This window comes from Pleurodeles waltl, chromosome 10, assembly GCF_031143425.1.
Source record: "Pleurodeles waltl isolate 20211129_DDA chromosome 10, aPleWal1.hap1.20221129, whole genome shotgun sequence".
NCBI classification, from domain to species: Eukaryota; Metazoa; Chordata; class Amphibia; order Caudata; family Salamandridae; genus Pleurodeles; species Pleurodeles waltl.
Window position 1 is genome coordinate 1,018,183,568 of NC_090449.1, and position 21,670 is coordinate 1,018,205,237.

General features: G+C 41.3%; 1 protein-coding gene across 1 annotated transcript in view; it reads right to left on the reverse strand.

Moving 5' to 3' along the window:
• COL6A6 (collagen type VI alpha 6 chain) overlaps window positions 1–21,670 on the reverse strand; it is a 446,491-nt gene that overhangs the window by 123,237 nt on the left and 301,584 nt on the right. The window contains exons 14-16 of the mRNA XM_069212366.1: window positions 13,447–13,592; window positions 5,798–5,890; window positions 2,927–2,980 (exon numbers count right to left, since the gene is read on the reverse strand). Coding sequence (XP_069068467.1) covers window positions 2,927–2,980; window positions 5,798–5,890; window positions 13,447–13,592 — 293 coding nt within the window. The remainder of the gene's footprint in view (window positions 1–2,926; window positions 2,981–5,797; window positions 5,891–13,446; window positions 13,593–21,670) is intronic.

The window sequence follows — 21,670 nt, forward strand, 5'->3', positions numbered from 1 at the left end:
AGTGGGGTAGTGTTTTTATCAGGACAGGTGAGGAATCACTGGGTGGTAGGGATTTTGTGGATCCCAGCATATTCCTGTAGTTTGTGAGACAGAAATGCAAGAAATTATTTTATTCAACATTTCAGCTTTGCAGGGTATTTTGGGTAAGAAAGCTTTGGAGAATCCACACAAGTCACACCTCTGTGGACTCCCCCGGATGTCTAGTTTCCAGAAATGTTTGGGTTTAGCATGTTTTCCTATATGGCCGTCGAGCCCAGGACCAAAAACTCAGGTGCCTGCCTTACAAAACCAGTTTGTTTTGTGATAGATAATTTTGATGTCTTCACAATATGATTTGGGCGGTGGAATTTGGGGCTGAACTAAATTGGGGAGCTCCAAAGAGAGCACTCTCTCTCTGTGCTTGCCGCCGCATTCACCTGCTCTCTGGGTTGGGCTAACCATCTATTACCCCATAGCACAGACAGTGCTTGCGAAGGGACAGCAGGACTGTCCTCATCACCTCTGTCATAATTACTGGAAGAGGAGTTATCGAATGGGACTCCTCCGACTGAAAAATCATTCCCAGAGTCTGCGCCATTGTCCTATCCCTCAGATGCTGTCTCAGTATCTGCAGTCTCAGTCTCTGATCCTATGTCAGAGCTGTCCTCTATAACCCGAGTGACCGTGTGAGCAGCAGTCATCCAACGAAATGCCATCTCCGCTACTGGCTAAACTGTTGCTCTAAAACACTAGCCTACATAGACAGTCACAAAGTTGCTGGTCTGTGTGTGATACGTGCAACAATAGAGGTCACCTTACCTGCGCTTCTTCCCTCAATCAGCACGTTCTTTCAAGACACTCAAAAAACACCTTGTCACATACCATTTGTCACAGTCTTTAGCACCCCCTGCGCCCAGTCCAACAATCATTATTGGTGCTCCTACTCCCATGTCCTCCTCCTCGGATTCCCTCCTGTGGTCCCCCACCAAGCTCTGCATGAGTGAAGAAGGGCTTAAAAACAGTTCACCTTCAAAATAGGCCACAAGGGAACTTCTGGGTGGCACTGCTTGGTGCTCAGGTTTAATTATCTGTATCTGGGAGATCATGTTTGCATCTGCCATGACCTGGATTCCTGCCCCGATGTGAGGGCCTCTTTTCGTGCCTTGGCCAGCTAAGAAAACAAGTAAGAAACTTTGATCACACTACTACAGATCACAGAAGCCCTGCTCCCTTTACCTCACCTTAGCAGGGATTTTCATTCAAATGCTTTCATCCATTCAAGGGCCTGGCCAGGGAGCCATATTGTGTGCTCACTAGAAGGCCCCTAGGAGACTACGGTGATGCCCAGTCTGACAACAGTCCCCTTGTGAGCTCAATGTATTTGATCATTAGTCATCCTAGTGCCACTGGACAATAGTTAAATGAATGTCTGGGGCTGGAGGACACTGAGGCCTTCAACCAAGACAAAGAATGACACAGAACAACCTTTGAGAACTTCTTCGGTAGAACTAATCCCAAAATACCAAAATTTACATTCTCTTCTTTGGAAAGTCTTGACCACCACAAAAGATGTGTCCTTTTTATGGGCGAGCGCAAAGCGCTCCGTGCATGATGTAATCTTTCTGTGGGCCTGAAACCACGCCCAGGTCATGTCAGTCACTTTCATTGGTTCCTGGGCTTGCTCTTTAAAATCTGCTTGCTTTCATTTGTTAAAGGCATGCATACGTCATGCCTTTGCTGGTGTTTAGCCCACCTACACAGCACAGGTAAAGTACTGAAACCATTTGAGGCTCGATGTTTTCAATCCGGGTTTCCGGACTACTTTATTTTCCCCACAGCGCGATCGCGCTGGGGTTTACATGGCGCGATCGCGCTCTGTTTTTACGTTTTCAAATTCAGCGCTGCATTTTACATAGCGCGATTGCGCTGTGTTTTTTTTTCTTTTAATTTGTGTCAAGAATGTCCGGTTAGGAGTTTACAACGCTAATAGCTCTAACTCGAGCAAATGCGAGCCCCGTTGCATTGAAAATGCTTGTTATAAAGGTGGGCCTTAATCTGGCAAAACTGATGCTGATGAGACCCACTACATATTATCTCACCTGTGCTTATGGGTTTCCTCTAACTGTTTTGATGGTCTGGTCTCCTTAGCGGCAAGTGAACTCGGTGTCCCTTCTAACCACATCCTGTTTCCCTTTTCTGATTACACCAATCAGGATTTCGGATCTAATTAGTATGATTGAACTGTCTGAGTTGTTTGGGAATATTCAAGATGATGGGTCTCATCCTACTATGCCACTTTCATCCAATATGAAGAAATGGTGACTATTGTAAACCATACTTTGGGCTATATACGAGTCTGTGTGGTCCTGGCTTCAATACTGGTGGAAGGTATTACAGAGATCAGATATGGCGAGTTGTGCTCATGAGAGCCATGTTTAGCAACACCTGCAGAGAGTAAAAATATTTTTTTTTGTAGGAGACAATTAAAAGAAAATGCAACATTTTATCTCGCACTTTTGCTACTGTAATAGATCTGAATACTTGGCTTCCTGTGCTTATCTGATGTCACTTCCTACTTCAGACGTTGAAAGCAGTTCATAAAATGGAGGCAAGTTTACCCAAGACAATGTCTTGCGTAAAGATTCAATAAGATAAATGGAGATAGTTTGTGATTGGTAAATCTGGCCGAATTTAAAACAGAAAATGATGAGCAATATATTTTCCTTAGAAAAAGATAATACCATTTAATTGGTAAAACACAAACATTTTACATTATTCGTATGCCAGCTACTCACGGCCCCTCATCATTACGCAACGATAGGGTACAAGTGCTCATCATATGAAATGTTAAGTAGAGTGAGACTGGAATAAATTGCTTGATGGTTAATGTCATGAATAATTTGGCTGGTACATTTGGTCAAGTAAAAAATAAAATGCAAAGACTTACGGGTGCTCCTTCTTCTCCAGCGTGTCCGGGGAGGCCTTTCAAACCTACACGCCCCTGAAAAAAGATGTTGGAAAAATAATATTGTTGCCATACTGAACTGGAGCAGCGGTTATAACTTAACTACAGTTCGCTAATATTATTGCAAAATTGTAATTGTTTTCGTATTTCTATAGCAGTTACTACCCCTGACAAGGCATTAAGGGCCTGATTCTAACTTTGGAGGACGGTGTTAAACCGTCCCAAAAGTGGCAGATATACCACCTACCGTATTACGAGTCCATTATATCCCATGGAACTCGTAATACGGTAGGTGGTATATCCGCCACTTTTGGGACGGTTTAACACCGTCCTCCAAAGTTAGAATCAGGCCCTAAATCTCTTTTCGGCGAGTCAAATGCTACTCCGGAATCCAAAATGAGTTAGTGATGGGTTAGTATGGGGTCTCCATCGAGTAGCTCGTGAGCTACTAAAAGCTCTCAAGCTGCCCATAAGTAACCCTTTTGTGTGTAGCCCAGTCTACACAACCTGAAAGGTTTATATTTAAAACAAACATGTAAATGTGTCCGATGTGGTTAGTATTAAAATTCTAATAATGTTCGTAGCTCAGGATGATTTTCATCAGAAAAGTAGCTTTTACTACAAAATAGGTTGTAGACCCTGGTATAGGGAAATAAAAGTTATTAATTCAAGCGTGAACATATGAGTCTGTTAGTTGGATTTAATAAGGTAAAGGCGGGATAGAGGAAGGAAGAGTCTAGAAAGTGTTATTTGGGAGATCAGAGTAGTAAAATGAGAGTTGGGATGAGTCAAAGGAAAAAAAGAGGAGGGAAGAGTCTAGAAAGGGTTATTATGGAGATCATAGCATTGACACCTTTCTTGTTCCAACCTAAAACAGGCATTGGCAAGGTCAATGGATCTGGCTTTAGTGGGCTGGTGCGATGGTTACACTGATATATATATTTTTTATTGCAATTATATGTCACAACAATGAAAAAAGAGATAATATTCCACCAACAAAACAATGCTTGCAATAAAAATATAAAAAGTGAAAATATTCAGTTATGTAGCTGTTTTCCTAGTGATGTTTATAATAAAAAGCATTTCAGCTGCTCCATGCATTAATTTTAGTATTTTTGTCTGTGATGGGTACAAGAATAATTTGCAACATAAACAAGCTCTCAAATCACAAGTCGCTACAATGTTGCTTAAGCATATAACAGGCAACTCAAAAAAGCAGACAGAAAATATAACCCCATCTAACTTTGCAGTTCCAATGCAGACAAAGTAATTAGCCAATATTTAATGTTAAAATATAAAATACAAAATATAACACACTTTGAGCAAGCTATGTCACAGAAGAGAAAGGGACTTATTTTTATGCAGTAGACAACAATTTGTACTAGTTTTGTACAGTCCCTCAAAGTGAAGGGAGCCATGGGTAAAAGGGTCTGACCCGTTGCCCCATTCTGTATGCTGTGGTGGAAGGAGGCAAAATGTAAATGACAGTTTAATGGCCCACTCGTAGAATCCCATTGGCTAAAAGCCCCTCTTTGTGTGTATATTATGTAGTATTTTCTTTTTTAAGACAATAGTCTGGTGAGACCTCTAGAGCTGTCTCAAAGGCCAGACGAAAATCAATGCCAAGACATTCTATACACTTTGTGATGTATCTAGAAGCTTTGCTATGCCGCAATTTCCAGCACAGTTGTACTTCAAGGGACCACCCATCATTTTGATACATGAGGGTCGTTCTTGCGTAGATCACAGTAAACATAAATGGTAGCCGCCTAGGTGAATTACGACAGGTTTTGGATCCACCCTGCTTTCTGCAATGATTCCGGACAGCTACACACTCAAATCAATATGCTATGTTGGGTTGATTATTTGTATAACCCTTTTTGCTTAGGGTACCCGACGTTGATTCAGGAAGATGGAAGACATGCCAGACTTTGAAAAAAATACACTGCCTATTCAGAGTTTTTACTTTGAACTTAATTGTTTTTAAATTTGTCCCAGGTGGGTACACTGACAATCTGGCGTTGTTGCTTTCTCCTTTCGCCCATGCAAGGCTTTTGCTATGCTGGCTTCAAATGTAAATTTTTCCCACACTTCTTCTGTCTTGCTTAACACTGAAATGTAGATTTTACCACTGTTCCTCAGATTTTTTCCATTTCTACTACTGTTTCTCAGTTCTATTCCATTTCTATATACATTGTTTCAATTGTGTTATGAAAGAAGCTCTTAGAAGTGCATAACCAATTCAAACCAATTCAAAGGAGGTGTCCCATTCTAACACTAAAGTGGCAGTATGATCAAAAAGATATACCTGGAATTTTTTTTTTTTTTCGTTCTATTGCACTTCCGTCGACTAGTAGGTATTGTTTCATGCTGTTATTTTTTTTAATTTTTTTGCCTGGCTATCTACTTATGTCACCTCAATTTTTAGAATTCACAATGCGGAAAGGTCCTTACCGAAGTACAAACATGTCTCCAACACATAGAGAGTGGCTTCGGGTAGACTGCATGAAGCATAGGAGGGATCCTCCATGTTTTCTACCACTGGGCATTAGAAAATACAGTTCATGAATCCTCTGGAGAGATTAACAATAAATGAAACAACAAAAATTGTACATAAAGGTTTTTAACAATGTCAGGTAGCACTGCTACTTTAGAGCAGCTTCAAGTCCACCCGCACATCTCATAGCAGATCAACAGTTATGTGTTTTGACAAAGGGTAATTTGAGCTCATTACCTAATTATGTTTTTCATTTGTTTTTATATGGTGCCTTGTGATATTTTGAGATTATGCCCTCTATGTTCTCCAAATCCACATCACATTGATTAGAAGTTCCTACACCGACTGGCTCTCACCTTCTGTCCTGCTGTCCCATAGGTTCCAACTGCACCTTTGTCGCCAATGCACTTGCAGAGAGTGCAACAGCACGACTTTTCAGAAACATGGGACTGGAAAAATAGAGACAAAACTCAGTCACAGTAGTATACAGACAAATTCACCATCATAAGGGCATGGGCACAAAATATGTCATCAAATACCTCCTAGAATGACCGTTTGATGTTCTTGTTTTACATGGTCACCTTGGACCAATCCAAACTCAACCCTGGGAAAGTTTCAATATGCCTTTGTGAACAGGAATTAATTTTTTAATGTGTGTGAGAATGTGTGAATTGTGTTATGTGAGTGTGGGCCTTTATATATACTATAACCTTGAGTTTTTATATGTTTTTGAAACCATTTTGAAACACATTTTGAAACATTATTTTGGTTTGATTTCCTATGTGGATGTTTGACAGGCTTGTGATTAAGGGCCTGGCAGATGTGGGACATCGGCTAAAAAGTGATGGATATCCCTTCTGCCATATTTTAAGGGAGTACCGAGGCTAAATACACTGTAAATATGGTAGATGGACATCCCCTGAACTCTGGTGGATGTTTTGCATCTGCCAAACTCGAAATCAGGCCCTAAGTCCCTAAATTGATGTTTGAATAGATTGGTTACACTATCTTTACTTTTTAGAAGCAGAAGATAGGATACCTTTCATGGTCACAAACGATTTGAGGTTCCCCTTTGATGGTAGTATATTTATGATGATTCAAAATTCAATTTCTTGATAGAGACAGGTGGATGAGAGAGTACACAGAATATTGGGAACCAGTGAGAAGATTGTCCTTAGACTACAAGTCCAACCATGAATGGAAATTATAGAGGTCCAAAGAATACTTTGAAAGTGCAGCTTTTGATAGGTCGTTTGTACCTAAGGAGCTCATTCAGTAGTGTGGCCAGTGGGGCAGGTCTGGATGGCTCTCTAGATTGTCGTATATATGAAAATTTGAGGACAATGTAAAAAATAGAGTTAAACATTGATAAGCTGTCACAGCACAATACTACAATGCAGAACCACAGTTACCTTACACAAAGGCAGTCAAAACTTGCAGGTCACAAGGTCCCTGCCATATGACACAGCCCGGCAACAAATACCAGCTCCAAGAGAAATTGCAACAGCACTTGTTATTACAAAAAAAGGGCAACTTTGAGATGTTCTCTAATTGAAGTATATGTGCGATAGTGGCAAAAAGAGGAAAAAGTCACCAAAATATGAAAAGTTTCAGGATGTACTACTTCCACTTTCTAACGATCTGAACGCGTTCCAGTGACCTTGTGTAAACAAGCATTGGGAAAGCCAATTGGTTTCGCCCATGAGACCTACTGGTTTTGTTAATATTTTTAGCCATGCTGAACAGCATCATGGCTGCTGTGCACCAGGGCAGTAAAAAAAGACCTTCTGACGAAACAGTCACATCATGTTGTAGTGACAGGCATACGTTCAACAAACATACACTTTCATGCATAAAAATATGCCTCAAAAACCGAGGAAAACACCTAAAAGGGTTCTGTAAAAGTGACTTTAAAATCTGCATTATGTCTTACAGAATCCATACATAGAGTGGTGGGGAGGGTAAGCATGGAGACAGCCAGCTTTTAAACAGGCATTCTCATGAAGTACTTCATGAATTGACAAAAGAGTTCCCAAAAAGAGAGCAGTCATGAAGGAATACAAGAAGCCTCTCAGGGTGGTAGTAAACAGGCTATACTCCACTGGAGGGACTAACTCAAGCTGGATAGCCTAAAACCAATAAAGCCAACAAGCAAAATGCCTTCGAATGTGAATGACAAAAGACAAAGCCAATTGTAGGCAATGGGCATAATGCATTTCTAGATCAGCTTCTAGCATGGCCTCAATATTTCTTGCCAACAAGACATCTATGCTTTCTGGTAGGCTTCTACCTAAAAAGGAAATATTTCTGAGAATTTCTAAAAATCAAGTGTTTCTCATCTATTTAGAAAATAGTACCCTCTACACGTAGTAACCGTTCATCGTAGCGCCAGGGATGAAGTGACATAAAACCTTCTGATTTCTCTATTCACAGATAGAGGGGTGTGAAGCTTCAAAATATTTTATCAAACAAACTTCTAGTAATTATTGTGAATATTATAATTACAATTGTAGTTCCTAGAGTTTTGTGCTTGTTGTTTTACACATTAAAATTGGAACTTTCACACGACTTTGGGACTTCAAGAGAAATCCATTTAGCTTCAAAGTTGAGAGAAAAGCACTTTTAACGGTAACTCATGAGAAAGCCTCACATCCATTTTCAATGACAATTAGCGTTGCAGAGAAAACTTTGCCAACCTTTTGGGTAAAAAGGGACACTAATCAATAAAGAGCATGTGGTTCAGATAAATATGAAAGTGAAAATTGTAACAAGCACTGTCAAATCCAATAGGTCTGGCTTTCATGTGATACTGTATGCAAAACAGCATTTGTGAATGCCTGTATGTGTAAGGGCTACTCTTTTAAATACAATGCTAGTGGTTTTGCCAAACCTTGTTTACAATATACTAGGACTTAGTGAGATCCCTTTTCCATTTAGGTGAACACAGAATTTAGGCAGATGCTCAGTGTGGGGAATGCACTACTTAACTTTAGTTTACAGTGCTGTCTCAAAAGAACTAAAAAAATATTTATGTGCGCAGAATCCTGCTGTTGGGAACAATTAGAGGCCAGATGTACGACGCATTTTACTGGTCACTTTTTGGCATGTATCAAAGGCAAAATGCAAGTCGGTAACTTGTTATATACTCGTGTTTTGCTTTTGCGGTTTGGTATTAGGAAGGGGCTTGTAAACGGTGTCCCTTTCCAATAGCGAGTCGCACTGGTATGTATGAATGTTTTGCTATTGAGAATGTGGTCGCAAAACAGTCATACTTTACTGAGTCCTTGAATGAGGCGCTAACACATTAGCAAATGGGTAGGGACCCCTTCCCCTTTGTCAATGGGCTCTCCAACATTATTTCAGAGCAGGCAGTGGTCCCACACACCACTGCCCACTCTAAAACAATAAAAAGAAAACTTTTCATATTTATTTTTGAAATGCATCCCATTTTCAATTAAGAAAAAACATCTGCATTTAAAAAAACATGCTCTTTCTAAAAAGCAGTCACAGGCATGGTGGTCTACTGACCCCAGGAGGCCACCATCCCTGTGAGTGCCAGCCATTTCCAATTCCAGAGTAAATAGTGCCATATAACTGTGTGATCCTGAAATGTATTGCTTGGAAAGTACATTGCTGATAAAAAAATATGAAGGGTAGTAGTATTTCGGTCAGTTACTGGAACGCGCCGAAACAACTTGATTGATGGGAAGCAGATGGGAGGAAGTCAAGATAACACCCAGACATTGGAGCATGCATTGGCCTTGTGAAAGTACACAGTGATTCTTGCAGAAATAATATGTGAGAAGAGTGTGAGCTTGATTCAGGACTGAGACAAGTGACAATATCAAGGAAGCTGAGGGAAAGCAGCCATTTTTAAAGCCCCTTGACAGTCTAATAACATGCTGCGCTGTAGTAAAACGTTTGTAGAAGTGAAAAGAGGGTGACTGGGATGTTTTCACGTTACCAATTCGGTGTCTAAAGAAAAATGGCAGCACTTTTAGTTAAGTTGTCTGCGGTTGACACGCGCATCTGTTATATCTTGCATCAGCAGTTTTCAATTGTTAAGGGATAAATTATATGAAGTTGGACTGCCTTATGTTTCACTCCACGTGCCAGTGTTTTCAGGCTTTGTGCCACGCAGTCTGCCTTTGTATGCTGGCAGAGTCCCTCCCTGTTAAAGTTGTAACACAAAAAGTTGTGGATGAGCTCAGTGGTAAATTATATTTAAAAAAACATAGCATTGCATGGAATGTCTTATTAGAATACAATTGGGAGTGAAGAGTGTTCCTAGATATTGAAATGGATTTGCGGAACAGTACACGGCAAAGTAGGTTTCACAAGAAGATTGCTTCTTGTTAGGTCCTGCCTAAGTCTTGTCACTCCATACACCAGATCAATGGTCCACATTTTGGTTAACTGCTGCAAGATGAAAGATATTGTCACACTACTGACGTTTATGAAGAAGAAGCAAAAACGTGTTTAAAAATGGTTTGGCGAAACGGGGTATTAAGATAAGACACGTTGAAGCTAAAAATAAGGTTCATACTGTGACCTGTATTAATTTTCTGCCAGATAAATATAAGAGCACTTGTGGAAAAGAAGGAATTGTATGATGCCTAACTGTTTTCAAAATTATTATTTTTTATTCTGAAGAAACGCTGGTATCTTATAAAACTGCATCAAGACCTGGATAGATTTTAAACTCCCAGCCTGGTAATTACATATTGAAAAACTGATTTTCTATCTTAGTTACTTTGTCCTACTGATACTAACTTAAACATATCTTGCAAAACAAACGAATGGGTTACCACAGCTCTACCAGGCTTTAACAAATGTTGTAGTTGTATCTTCTGTATTTATATGAACAAACAAACGCTATCTTCAAACCATGATAACAGCATAAATTGCTCAATTATAAGTTCCCTCAACTGTATTATTACATTCTGATTGCATGTCATCGCCTGTATTTGTATTATAAGTAGCTTCCACTAAGAGAGCATTGAAACAGTTTTAAAGAGAACACATGTGAGCAAAGAGGTGATTATTTCCATGTAGCTAAAGATTTTTGGAGTAATCATGAGACTAAAATTATTACTGATATACAGATTTTTGGGATACGTCACGCAAATAAATGTGCAAGGGATATGAAACTTACATTAAGAAAAATAGACATAAGATGAATTGATAGGTTCTAAACAATTGTTTATATATATATATATATATACATATATATATATATATATACACATATATACAGATAACCTAGTGGCAGTCGCCAGTAGATAGTTATAGCTGGGACTTAGTTTCCATAGAAAAAGTGTTTTTTGACTTGGCTCTATCTCTGGTGCCGTTTGACGAACCACCACAAAATGTTTTTAACAAAAAAGTGTGCCCAAGAATCTTGTTGTGCGTGAAAAGTTGTGAGGCGATCTGTCAAGCGGGGGCTGAGAAAAAGGGGGGTAAAAAAAGTGTGTTTCACATTTTACTTCCCATAGGGATTTTATACATGACTATGGCCCAAACTGCAGGATGGAATTACACCAAATTACACCAAATGTGACAGGAAGGTAATCCTGATGCAGAAAGGGTGCTTTTTGATATGTGGCGTAAATCTGTTAAGTAGATTTTGAGAATTTAAAGGAAATATGTATATCTGGGCAGAGCTTAAGCATAGATCTCATGGTGAGATCTGATTGGCTGTTAGCACTTCAACTAGAAAGCAATGGCAGCCATCTTGGGACCATTATACATGATAACATTCCCTTGAAATGAAATGCATTGTAGTGTAGGGCAGGTTTTGAAGGTCACAAAAAAAGAACATATAAAGGATGATAACACATTTTAGTTACAATACAAATGATGTGTTGATGATACAACTCTAATTTTGGGAATTGCGGTGTGTTCTAAGGAGATTTTACCCTGCTGGGATTTCATGAATCATGTTTGAGAGAAAACTGCATTCTCATGATTCTCCCGTAGAGGTTAAGGAAGTGCACCAGAATCTAAAATGAAAGCATATTTTTTGTAAATTCACACCATCTTTCTCAGCCATATGAGAATGAAGTCAGACATTCTCAGTAAAACATGTACCTCCAACCGGAGCAGCCTATCAGTTAATTCCTCTGTGTTCTACTGCATCCTCCCAGAGTGTTCTAAAGAACAACTAGAACACTAACAGTCTTACTTATGACAAAAGTGTGGCATACCTGAAGCTATCTTGATTGAATCAAACATTTAATTTAGAAAGTTTGTCATAGAAATTATGGCTGGTGCTGTAGAAAGGAAAATTATCACATTTTAAGTGAGTTCTCAAATATCTTCCTCTTCTATCTCATTAAAACATTCTGACATCCGGACTGAAACATGCACTTTCAACACCAACGGCATAAGGCCAGTTAACTGCCTGGTGATCTGCAGCTCACAGTGTTGTGACAAGCAACTAGAGTGATAATATTCTGAATTTATGCCAAAAGTGTGCCTCTTCTGAATGCCATCTTGATGGAATCGAAGTGGAAAACTGAAAGGATTTTCTACTGAGGATACTGCAGTAAATAAGGAAATTAGGGAACCAGGCCCTGCATCCAACGCCCACCGTGCATTGCAATGGGCATCTTAATTAACGTTAAAAAAATCTAGAAATTCACTGAAAAATAAACAAAGCTTACAAGGATGTTATAGTTAGGAAATAGAATTAAAAAAACGTAGAAATTCACTAAAAAACAAAGGTTACAGGATCGTTAATGTTAGGTTCAGATTTTACATGCACAAACCCATAGAAATTCAGCTGTTAGAGTTATTTCAATTAACGATAACTTGTGCCTTAAGTTAACTTCATCTCACACCATTACCCGCACTGCTAACTACCTGAGATATTGCACCACTCATGACATCTTCTTTGACATCATTGATAATATCACTGTAACATTTGCAGTAAAATTATTGATGAGAAAACTGTATGGCAAGCCCGCAAGTTACAATTAACTTATAGCAGGAGTTATAGTTACTTGAGTTAACTCTAACTAAGACAGCTGAATTTTTATAGTTTTGTGCGTGTAAAATCTGAACCTAACTACAACATCCTTGTAACCTTTGTTTTGTTAGTGCATATATATACAAATGGTGGTCTCAGTGATGTATACAACTGAGCATGTGTTCACTATAGTAAAACTGACACTGTCGAGAAGAAAACAGGCATACATTGATTATTGCTGAGAAGAAGCAAACTATACCATGATCACAAAATATTTACTTTCTTTGTGAACATGAAGTCAGATTGGAAGGAGAGCTTCCAGCAATGTTGCCTGAAAAGCTTCACCAAATGCATGTATCCTCGATATGAAATCTAGCACCTTGAGTGCTCTATGATGGACAGTCATGCTTTCATGATCTCCCGCAAGGTAGAAATGCAACTTACCAGCTCATGAACTGAATCAGGGTAATTCACACATTGAATGCTCTAAGGTGGAAAGGCATACTTTCATGCCCACCCTCAACTACAATTACAACTTACTAGCACTGGAACTTAACTGGTAAGTCATATGTTAAGTAATCAAAGATGATGAGTCTTGCTTTCATGCCAACCTCAAGACAACTATAGCTTACCTGCGCTGGAAACAAACCGGACTATAGTCATCCATTGAGAACTCTAAAATGAAAAACTCACCAGTTTTGGAAAGAACCAAGGTAACAGCCACCCAGCGAGAAGTCATAGGCAAAGAACTTAAAAGCTCTGTAAATGAACCATGGCAATGGGCACAAAATGAATACACAAAGAAAACAATCTACGTTTTCATGCCCACCCTCAAAATACCATTACAACTTCAGGAAGAGATCTAGGGCAATTATCACCAAATGCACAATCTGGGACACTCAGTATGCCCATCATCACTGTCCAACTAAATAGTACTTTCTCTGTAAGCAAACCAGGGCAATAGTCAAACCTTGAATACTCTAAGATGATGAGTCAAGTTTTCATGCTTATCCTCAAGTTACAACTACAACTTACCAGCGCTTTGAACAATCTTCTGCCAATATCCTGCATCCCTATGGTTAATTGAGATTGGTATTCAAACCCTCTTCCAAATTCTATAAGTGAAATATTGTGGATTCCACTGGTGCCTTCCAGAACGACAGTGATCAATGCACTTAAACCTATTGAAACAAAATTGTTTTATTAATGTGAATTATATTGAACTCAAAAGTAAACAAATAACCCTCACCATATATCTGACCCTTTTGCCTCTTCTCATACAATCAGACTATCAAAGCTGACTCCTTAACACCACTGAGGTCCTTATGCATCATGATTCTTTCTTATGTGGTTTTACTTCCTAGGTTCTGGGGTAGATCTGAATACTTCCCTACCTTTTAAATATGCAGGAGACAGCATAAATCAATGCACCATAATCAGTTGGCACAATGCATTTGGATATCTACTGCACAGCTTGCGAATGGGGACAGTGTATTTTCAGAAATGCACATCAACAATTATCAGGTGTTGCCTTCTATTTTCACCTTACATGAGGATTTCTATTAATCTTGACAATCGCATTTTTCTCTGTGCTTTCTGGCTGGAAAATGTGCAGCAAAAATAATGTCTCCAAACAAACAATTGTGGACCATGCTAAAACTTAAACCACCTGTTAGAAATTAGGGGGCTTATTTACAAGCCCCTAGAGCCACCGGAGAGTCACTTTCAGCAACGCCCCGGTGGCACTGTGCCCATTTACAAATTCACAAGGGAGGCGCTAAGCCACTTTGCGTGGCTTAACGCTGCTTTGTAAATATTGGCCCAACGCAGTTTTATGCTGCAGAGAGGCGTGCAATAGGTGTTGCTGTGGGAGTTTCCACGCAAAACACATTGCTTTTGACACTGCTGCAGATTTATGATTTCTCATAAATCTGAGGCAGCACCAAAATCTAACTCCACTCCAAGGGTGCCGTTAGAGTGTCACAACAAGTAGAATTTTTTTTATTACTCCTCGTTTTTGCTCTTTCTATGTGTGACATAAAAAGAACAAAACACCATTAATGATTGTTTATGTACGTGAAGGTGTCCCTTCCTGCACATAAAGAATAATTTTATATTTATGATTTGCTACTTCTATGTGTGCTGCATTTTGCAGGGGCATCTTCTTGCACATAAACAATCATTCCCTGCAACCCAGGCACCCTTGCACTCGTGCAAGGGTGCCTGCGTTGGCTCTAGGCAGCTAATTTTAACACCAGCACAGGGGGAGAGGACAGAAATGTGCTGTATCTTTCAGATATGGCTCATTTCTGCCCTTTCCCGGTGGCACATGGCAGTGCACCAAGACATTTACTGCGCCACCGTGAGCCATGGGGCTTGTAAATAAGCGCCTAGGCCTCTAGTTGGCAGAGGTATGAACCCTGTCCAAGTAGGGACCACAATCCTAGTAAGGGTAAGTTGGTTACACTCCCTAAATTAAGCTGTGCTCACCTCCTGGTAGCCTGGTACTGAACAGTCAAGCTCAATTCAAGAGGCAATGTGTAAAGTATTTGTGCAGCACTTATTTACAGTAACACAGTGAAAGACGCCAAAAAAACAGACTCAACATAAGGTTAAAAAAAAAAAAGAGAATCCTTATCTTATAAAACTGGGAGCAAAACAACAAAAATGCAATAAATCACTCAGGTCTTAAAATATGGAATTTAAATTAGGTCATCTAAGAGTTGAGTTGTGCATCCATTAAATAATTGTGGAGACTCTCCTCGCGAGGTCAAAGGAGTGCTGAAAGTCCTAGTAGTGCCAAAGTTAGCACTGCGGAGAGGGAAAGTATTTCCCCTACAGTAAGGCAATGTACTTGTGCGAGAGACCAGTTTTTAGAAGAAATATGTTCCTTCTAGGGGAGTTACAGAAGCTTGAAATCCAGTCTGCCAGCCACCCCCATCGATGGCAGGGCGGGGCTAGCGGGGACTATGCCGAATGGAGCTGCAAAATGTCAAGGTTGCGCTTGTCCTGGGCACTCCGGGCCCAATGATTTCAGCACCTGCAAGGCAGTCTGGCCTGAAAGACTCCTTTGGAGTCACTTCCTGCAAGCCTGCCCACACTCCTCGATCGTGCAGCTCTGACATTCTGACTTATTGAGTGGCCGACACAGCAAGGGGGTGGATGGCAGGCCTGGGGTGCAAAGAGAATGTGACTTACTCTCGTTGAGAGTTCTGGCCATGTGCTGCGGCTCAATACTCTGGGGAATCAGTTCTGGGTGGGGTACCACCCGGCAAGCATGCTCAGGGTTCAAAAGTTGTGCAACTCACTCTCGTAGTGGATTCTGGCAGTAAGCTTCCTGGGAAAGCCCAAGAGTGTCGTAACGAGGATCGGGAGAGCGCACCTCCTGGGAAAGTGCCAGAGCTGTAGGGAGTGTAGTCCTCGGCCAGTGGAAGACACTGATGGCCCTGAGTCTACCTCAACAGGAGGCCAGCTAAACTGGCCCTTAGAGTTCTTGTGGGATCTTTCCCACAGAGGCAGCAGGAGGCAGACCAGCACAGCAGAGCCCAGTGCAAAGTGGCAGTCCCTTCTGGCAACACAACAGTCAGCTGGTTGCAGGCCAACACAGCACAGGAAGGGCAGAGTGTCAGTCCCTCCTGGCACCGCAGTTCCTCTTAAAGGCAGAGTCTGCTCAGGAACCCCAACATGAACTGAACTGGTGGGGTCTGGGGTCCAGCATTTATACCTTGGTCCCCAGGTCCTGGAAGGTAGGAGAGGCTTCCAGACCTTCCTTCGAAGTCCCCAGTGTCCCTTTCCTGCCCTCCCAGGTTCCAAGCACTATGCTGGGGGTTATGTAGCCCTTTGTGTGAGTAGAGGCATAGCCCTATTCAGGAATAAGTGTCATTTCCTCCCTCCCACCTAGCTCAGGAGGACCAGGACTAGTGATGGGCCATCAGTATACTAATGCCACACCCAAGCTCCTTTTGTTTGTGACTGTCTAGTGGAATGCACAAAGCCCAGCTGCCTTATAGCCCAGACTTGTATTCAGAGACAAGCAGAGGCACAGAATGGTCAAAGTAAGAAAATGCCAACTTTTTAAAAGTGAGATATTCAGGCTTGCAATTTAAAATAGGACTTCACCATAAGTTGTGATTTTAAATTGTGAGCACAGGGACACTAAACTTCACATTTCTATTGCTTCCCATTGGGAAGCTATACTTAAAAGATGTTCTAAGGCAACCCCAATACTATTATATGGTAGAGATAGGCCTTGTAATAGTGAAAAACAAATGTAGCAGTTTTTCACTACCTGGGCATGTTAAACATAAAAAGCGCATGTCCAACCTTTTATATACACTGCACCCTGCCATTGGGGATAGCCAGAGCCTACCTGAGGGGTGACTTACATGCAATAAAAGTGAAGGTTTGGGCCGGGTAAGTTGATACACTTGCAAGATTGAAATGGCAGTTTCAAAACTGCACACACAGGCTCTGCAGTGGCAGACCTGAGACGTTTGAGAGGCTACTGCAATGGGTAGCACAATCAGTGCTGCAGCCCCAGTAGTAGCATTTAATTTACAAGCTGTGGGTACATATAGGGCACTTTACTGGGGACTTACAAGTAAATTAAATATGCCAGTTGTGGAGAAGCTAATGTTACCACAATTTAGATGACAAAGCACCTGCACTTTAGCACTGGTCAGCAGTGTGCAAAGTGAACAGATAGATCCCTGACAGCCAGCAAAACTAGGTCTGAAAAACAGAAGGAGGAAGGCAAAATGTCAGGGATGACCCATTCCCCTCTCCTAACAGATTCACCTAGATGGAAATCTACTTGGTTTTACATTTGTAGTGCCATACTATTTGAAGGTGGGGATAGCTTTTTTGAACTGAGACCTGAAATGTCCTCTTTCAGAATCTATGTCGTATTTGTTTTTTGGAAATATACCTTCATTCTTTACATTTGAACAACATGGCAATATTTAAGTCCCAATACTTTGTGGTCCTTTTGTAACATTTATACCTAGGTTTCTGAAGCGGTCCCCTGCTATACACACCTATAGACACATAAGCTGGTCACTCTTAATATGGACATATATTGATTTCCAAAATGTATCTTGAGTCTGCCACTTTGCCATATACCTGTAAGATCTGGATTAGTCTTGGAAAGGTATTCTCAGGTTGCTGAACATACAATAAGATATTGTTAGTGTATAGTGATTCTTAGTCCTTGTAGCCTCCCTTCCACAAAAACCCTGTCACCTGAGTGTTTCACCTTATCGACCCTTTCGGGGCTTGATTCCTCGAGCAAATAAGAGAGCAGAAAGAAGGCAGCCTCTGCTTATGCCTCCTTCAGTAGAGAAATGGGAAGAGGACTCCTTTAATTACGTGACAGCCAAACTTCATTCTTTGTAGAGCCTGTAGCATAAAAAGTCAGGTTACAGGTATCAAACGTCTATTTGGAGCCCACTAGTACCAAAGTTTTTGAGCCCCAGATTTCATCTGCCCTTACCGGCACCACCGGATGGCACCACAGGCAGTGACAAGTATTTTATACAGGCATGATGCCAGTTTGGTCACTTCTGGAGAATGATGTGAAGCACCTTAGCTAATCTGTTTGCATCAAGTTTGGTTATTATTTTGGCTTCTGGATTTATGAAAAAAGTGCCTTGTTCAGCATTTTTTGCATCAGTATGAATTTAGGGGTTTCAAGTTGCCTATGAGTGGTACTGCAGTATGAGGACTTGAGGCTTTTTTCCAGTGTGATGAGTTGTTCCCCGATTGTCGGTATCTCACTTTCCTAATCTTTTGTCTTCACTCTGAGGTAGGATATGTCCTGTCACCAAATTACTCTTTGAAGGCCTCCCAGAGGGTAGTTGTTGAGGACAGCAAGCCTGCATTTATTTCAAAATATTCCTCTATCTGTGCTGCTTTTCAAAGTGGGATTTTGCAACTTATGCCTTACCACTCACAATCACCTTCTGTTGTGTCAGTGACCAAGCCTAATTACTCACGCTAAATATATGTTTTCATTCCGCAGGTGATGAAGCAGAAAATGAAGGTTTTATATTTATTAACACGTAGACGTAGTGTGAAATAATCATGTGTGACTTTAACCGAACTAATAAAGAATGTACGGGGACAAAATGTGCCCTCAGAGTAGTTTGCCATCATTTATAAGCGTGCTTTATATAACGTGATGTATTAGAATTGCACTAATCCGACATACTCGTAAACGTGTGCTATGATTTGCTTGTTTGAAATGCTTTAGCTTAGCATTACTTTAGTGCAGGCTTCGGCCTAGTGGCCTGGTCTCACGGTTTAGATGCTCGTATTTTTCCAATGTGCTATTAAACGTGTACTTTTGCTTGAAGCTGTACTTTTCCACTGAGATCGTTCACATGCTTATCTTAAGGTTTCGTGCCAGCCTGGCATATTTTCTCTTTACTCCAAGGTCGATCTGCAGGTGCGGACAATGGAAGCTCTGAAAGTGAGTTAATTGGTATAAAATGTTGCAACTTGCGTACCCATCTCCAAGGATAATGTATGCTTAAGTAAAAGCTTGAGAACTGTCGTTTTTGATTGGACAATTTGAAGCTAACCTATGAACCCTCCAATGGAAGACCCTACTGGATTTGAACTGTTGTCTATTTAAACAGGTGCACGAGAAGAAGGTAGCCATTACAGCCATTACGCGCTATGATTGCCATTGCGCTATCATCCATCCATTATTGGACATCCCGCCATTTTGCAGACTTCGTAGCTATTATGGCCCACTTTGCTGCGACGCCATTTTGAAAGAGACTTTGAATGCTTTCTCTAATCGAGAGAAAGAGACTTTAATGATTCTTGACCTAGAGACTCTAACTTTGATCCCTTTGCATGAAGTAGTAGTCTACCTTGCCGCCGTGAGGCAATTGCCCCGTCCACCCCTGCCCCTTTGCCCCGTCCCATGCTGATCGAAACGGTACCCATGCTGACCGAAGAACGGTACCTGTGAGACGAAGACTTCCTTGAATGCTGATCGTAATTGGTAAATATGAAAGGAAATTGTAAAATTGCATTGTGTTTCCTTTAGGTAACCAACTGCTGATTTTGATAAGAGCCCTAGTTAGGAGTTTTTCTAAATTGATGTTGCTAAATTGTTTTTGCATGAAGTCCCACATGCCGATGCTAATTTGAGGTTAGACGAGGATTCCATATGTCGCACGATGCAATTTGAGATCTTGTTATGCTGACTAAATGTATGCCATTAGTTCATTACAGATTATCGTATTAGTGATTTGCATTGCTATTATCGAATGCCTTGTGATTCAAATGCTACATAGATTGCACCTGTTTCGCCGCTATGGACAGCTATTAATGTTCATTTACGTTTATCACTTGGTGTTGAGACACATTTATATTGTGCTAGCTTTGTTAATATAGGGAAATAAAATTCACTAACTTTGAATAAACTGGTGTGGTTATTCCTGACTGAAAGGTCAGGGTTCGCCGAAATGTATTCTGCATTAATTGTTAAGTGTTATGTTGATCAAGGTATTGCTTATGTTCGTTATTGATTATTGATTTGATGCAATCGATCGGTCTAGAGTACGGAGAGTCCCACTTAGTCAAAAGATTCATCGGCCTAAAGAGCGTCCAAAAATAGGTAAATTATTAGTACGGACCGCTCTATCAGTAGATGGTAGCAGAGGACGGTTTCGTCTTTTGGGACCCTGTACTCATAGAGTACATGGTGTTGAATTAACGGTCACGCATTTGAGACCCCACTCGAGAAGTTGAATTAGATTTTTCTTGGGTAAAATAGATTGACAGAATGATGATGGGCTAGGTCCACCGCGACTTTCCCGGGATCTCGGAGCTTGCGAATGGAGAGAATGGAGGCATGGATTCGGCGTTGGCGGTACTAGTGATGGTATGAGTGAAGTTAGGGTTTTGCGCTTGCACAGCTTATTGCCGCAGGGTGTGTGTGAAAAGGTTGCGAGGATTTTTTTCTTTTTAGAGGATAGCGGAGGTGCGACTCCGAGTGTAGAAGTAGTGAAGTCGTCGAACTTCATAGAGATAGCGGAGGTGCGACTCCGAGTGTGAGAGTCGGGAAGTCGTCGAACTTCATGTGCGTGTGGCGCTTCGTGCATAAAAAGGTCCACGTGGTTGTTGTTGTTGAGACGGGCCCTGCGAGGTCAAGAGACTCCGGAGTATGTTGATTTATGTTGTGATCTGGGCGGTTTAGTAGGTTGATCGGGCGTGGTCAACGAGTCGGTACGTGTGTTAGGGAGTGAAAGAAACTTCGACTTCGGGCTTTGACAAGATTCTAAGTGCACTAGAACAGATCATTGACAAGTTGAGAGTAGGTCTGCGGGTCAGATTTGCTTGCGAACGTGGGGACCGAGAAAGACGGAATAGCGGCCGAGGCTAGTGAAAAGTCCCTAAGGTCCTGAAGCGATTGTGTTACCCTTCCTGTAGTAAACCGACAGATCTGTTTTAATTTTTGGTAGCTCGCGATACATGCAAGAAGTTGTTACGAGAGGAGCTGAGTGAAGGAGGACTAGCCGCGAGGCTTTGTCAGCCGCAGTGTGTGTGAGTGTGACGTCACTAGGAGCCGCGCTGGGATAGGTTGGTTGCAGAGAAGGGTCGCGCACGGATTGGACGCAGTCCGTGGGACTCGATTGGAAGGGGAAAGGCAAGCGAAGAGTATTCCGGGAATTAAAGTCACCTATTGATTACAAACTTTGTGAAATAAAAGACGAGAAAATGAAATTCTTTAAAGCATTCAGGAGCGCGATGAAGGGGGAGTCCTACATTAAAGCGAGCGTAGGAGAGGAGACGCCGCCCGAGGGCACACCAGCTTACATTGTGATGGAAGAGAAGGGGGTAGCTCCGTGTCTTTGGCTAAAGCAATGGCACAAACTGACAGAGAAACATGGGAGCGTAGCGTTCCCGATACATGGGACATTCAATATAAGGATCCTAGAGAATTTGAGATTCACGATGTACGACATGAAAGTGCCTCCAAGGCCAGCCCAGTTCGAGGCTCTAGCAATTTGGGAACTAATGGCCAGACAGCAGCAGCAAAAGAAGTTTGAGACCAGGATGAGAAAGGTAGAAAAGACACTAGCGGATGCTAGGTGGGATAATGCACAGAAGGTGTGGAGGTCAGATGTATTGCAGGGGATAAAATTGTTTCCCGCAATTACCAAGGAAGAAGAGGAGACAGGTAAGAAAGCTACCTGTAAGACAGACAGGAAGTGTTCAAAGGATAGAGAGGACGAGGAAAACT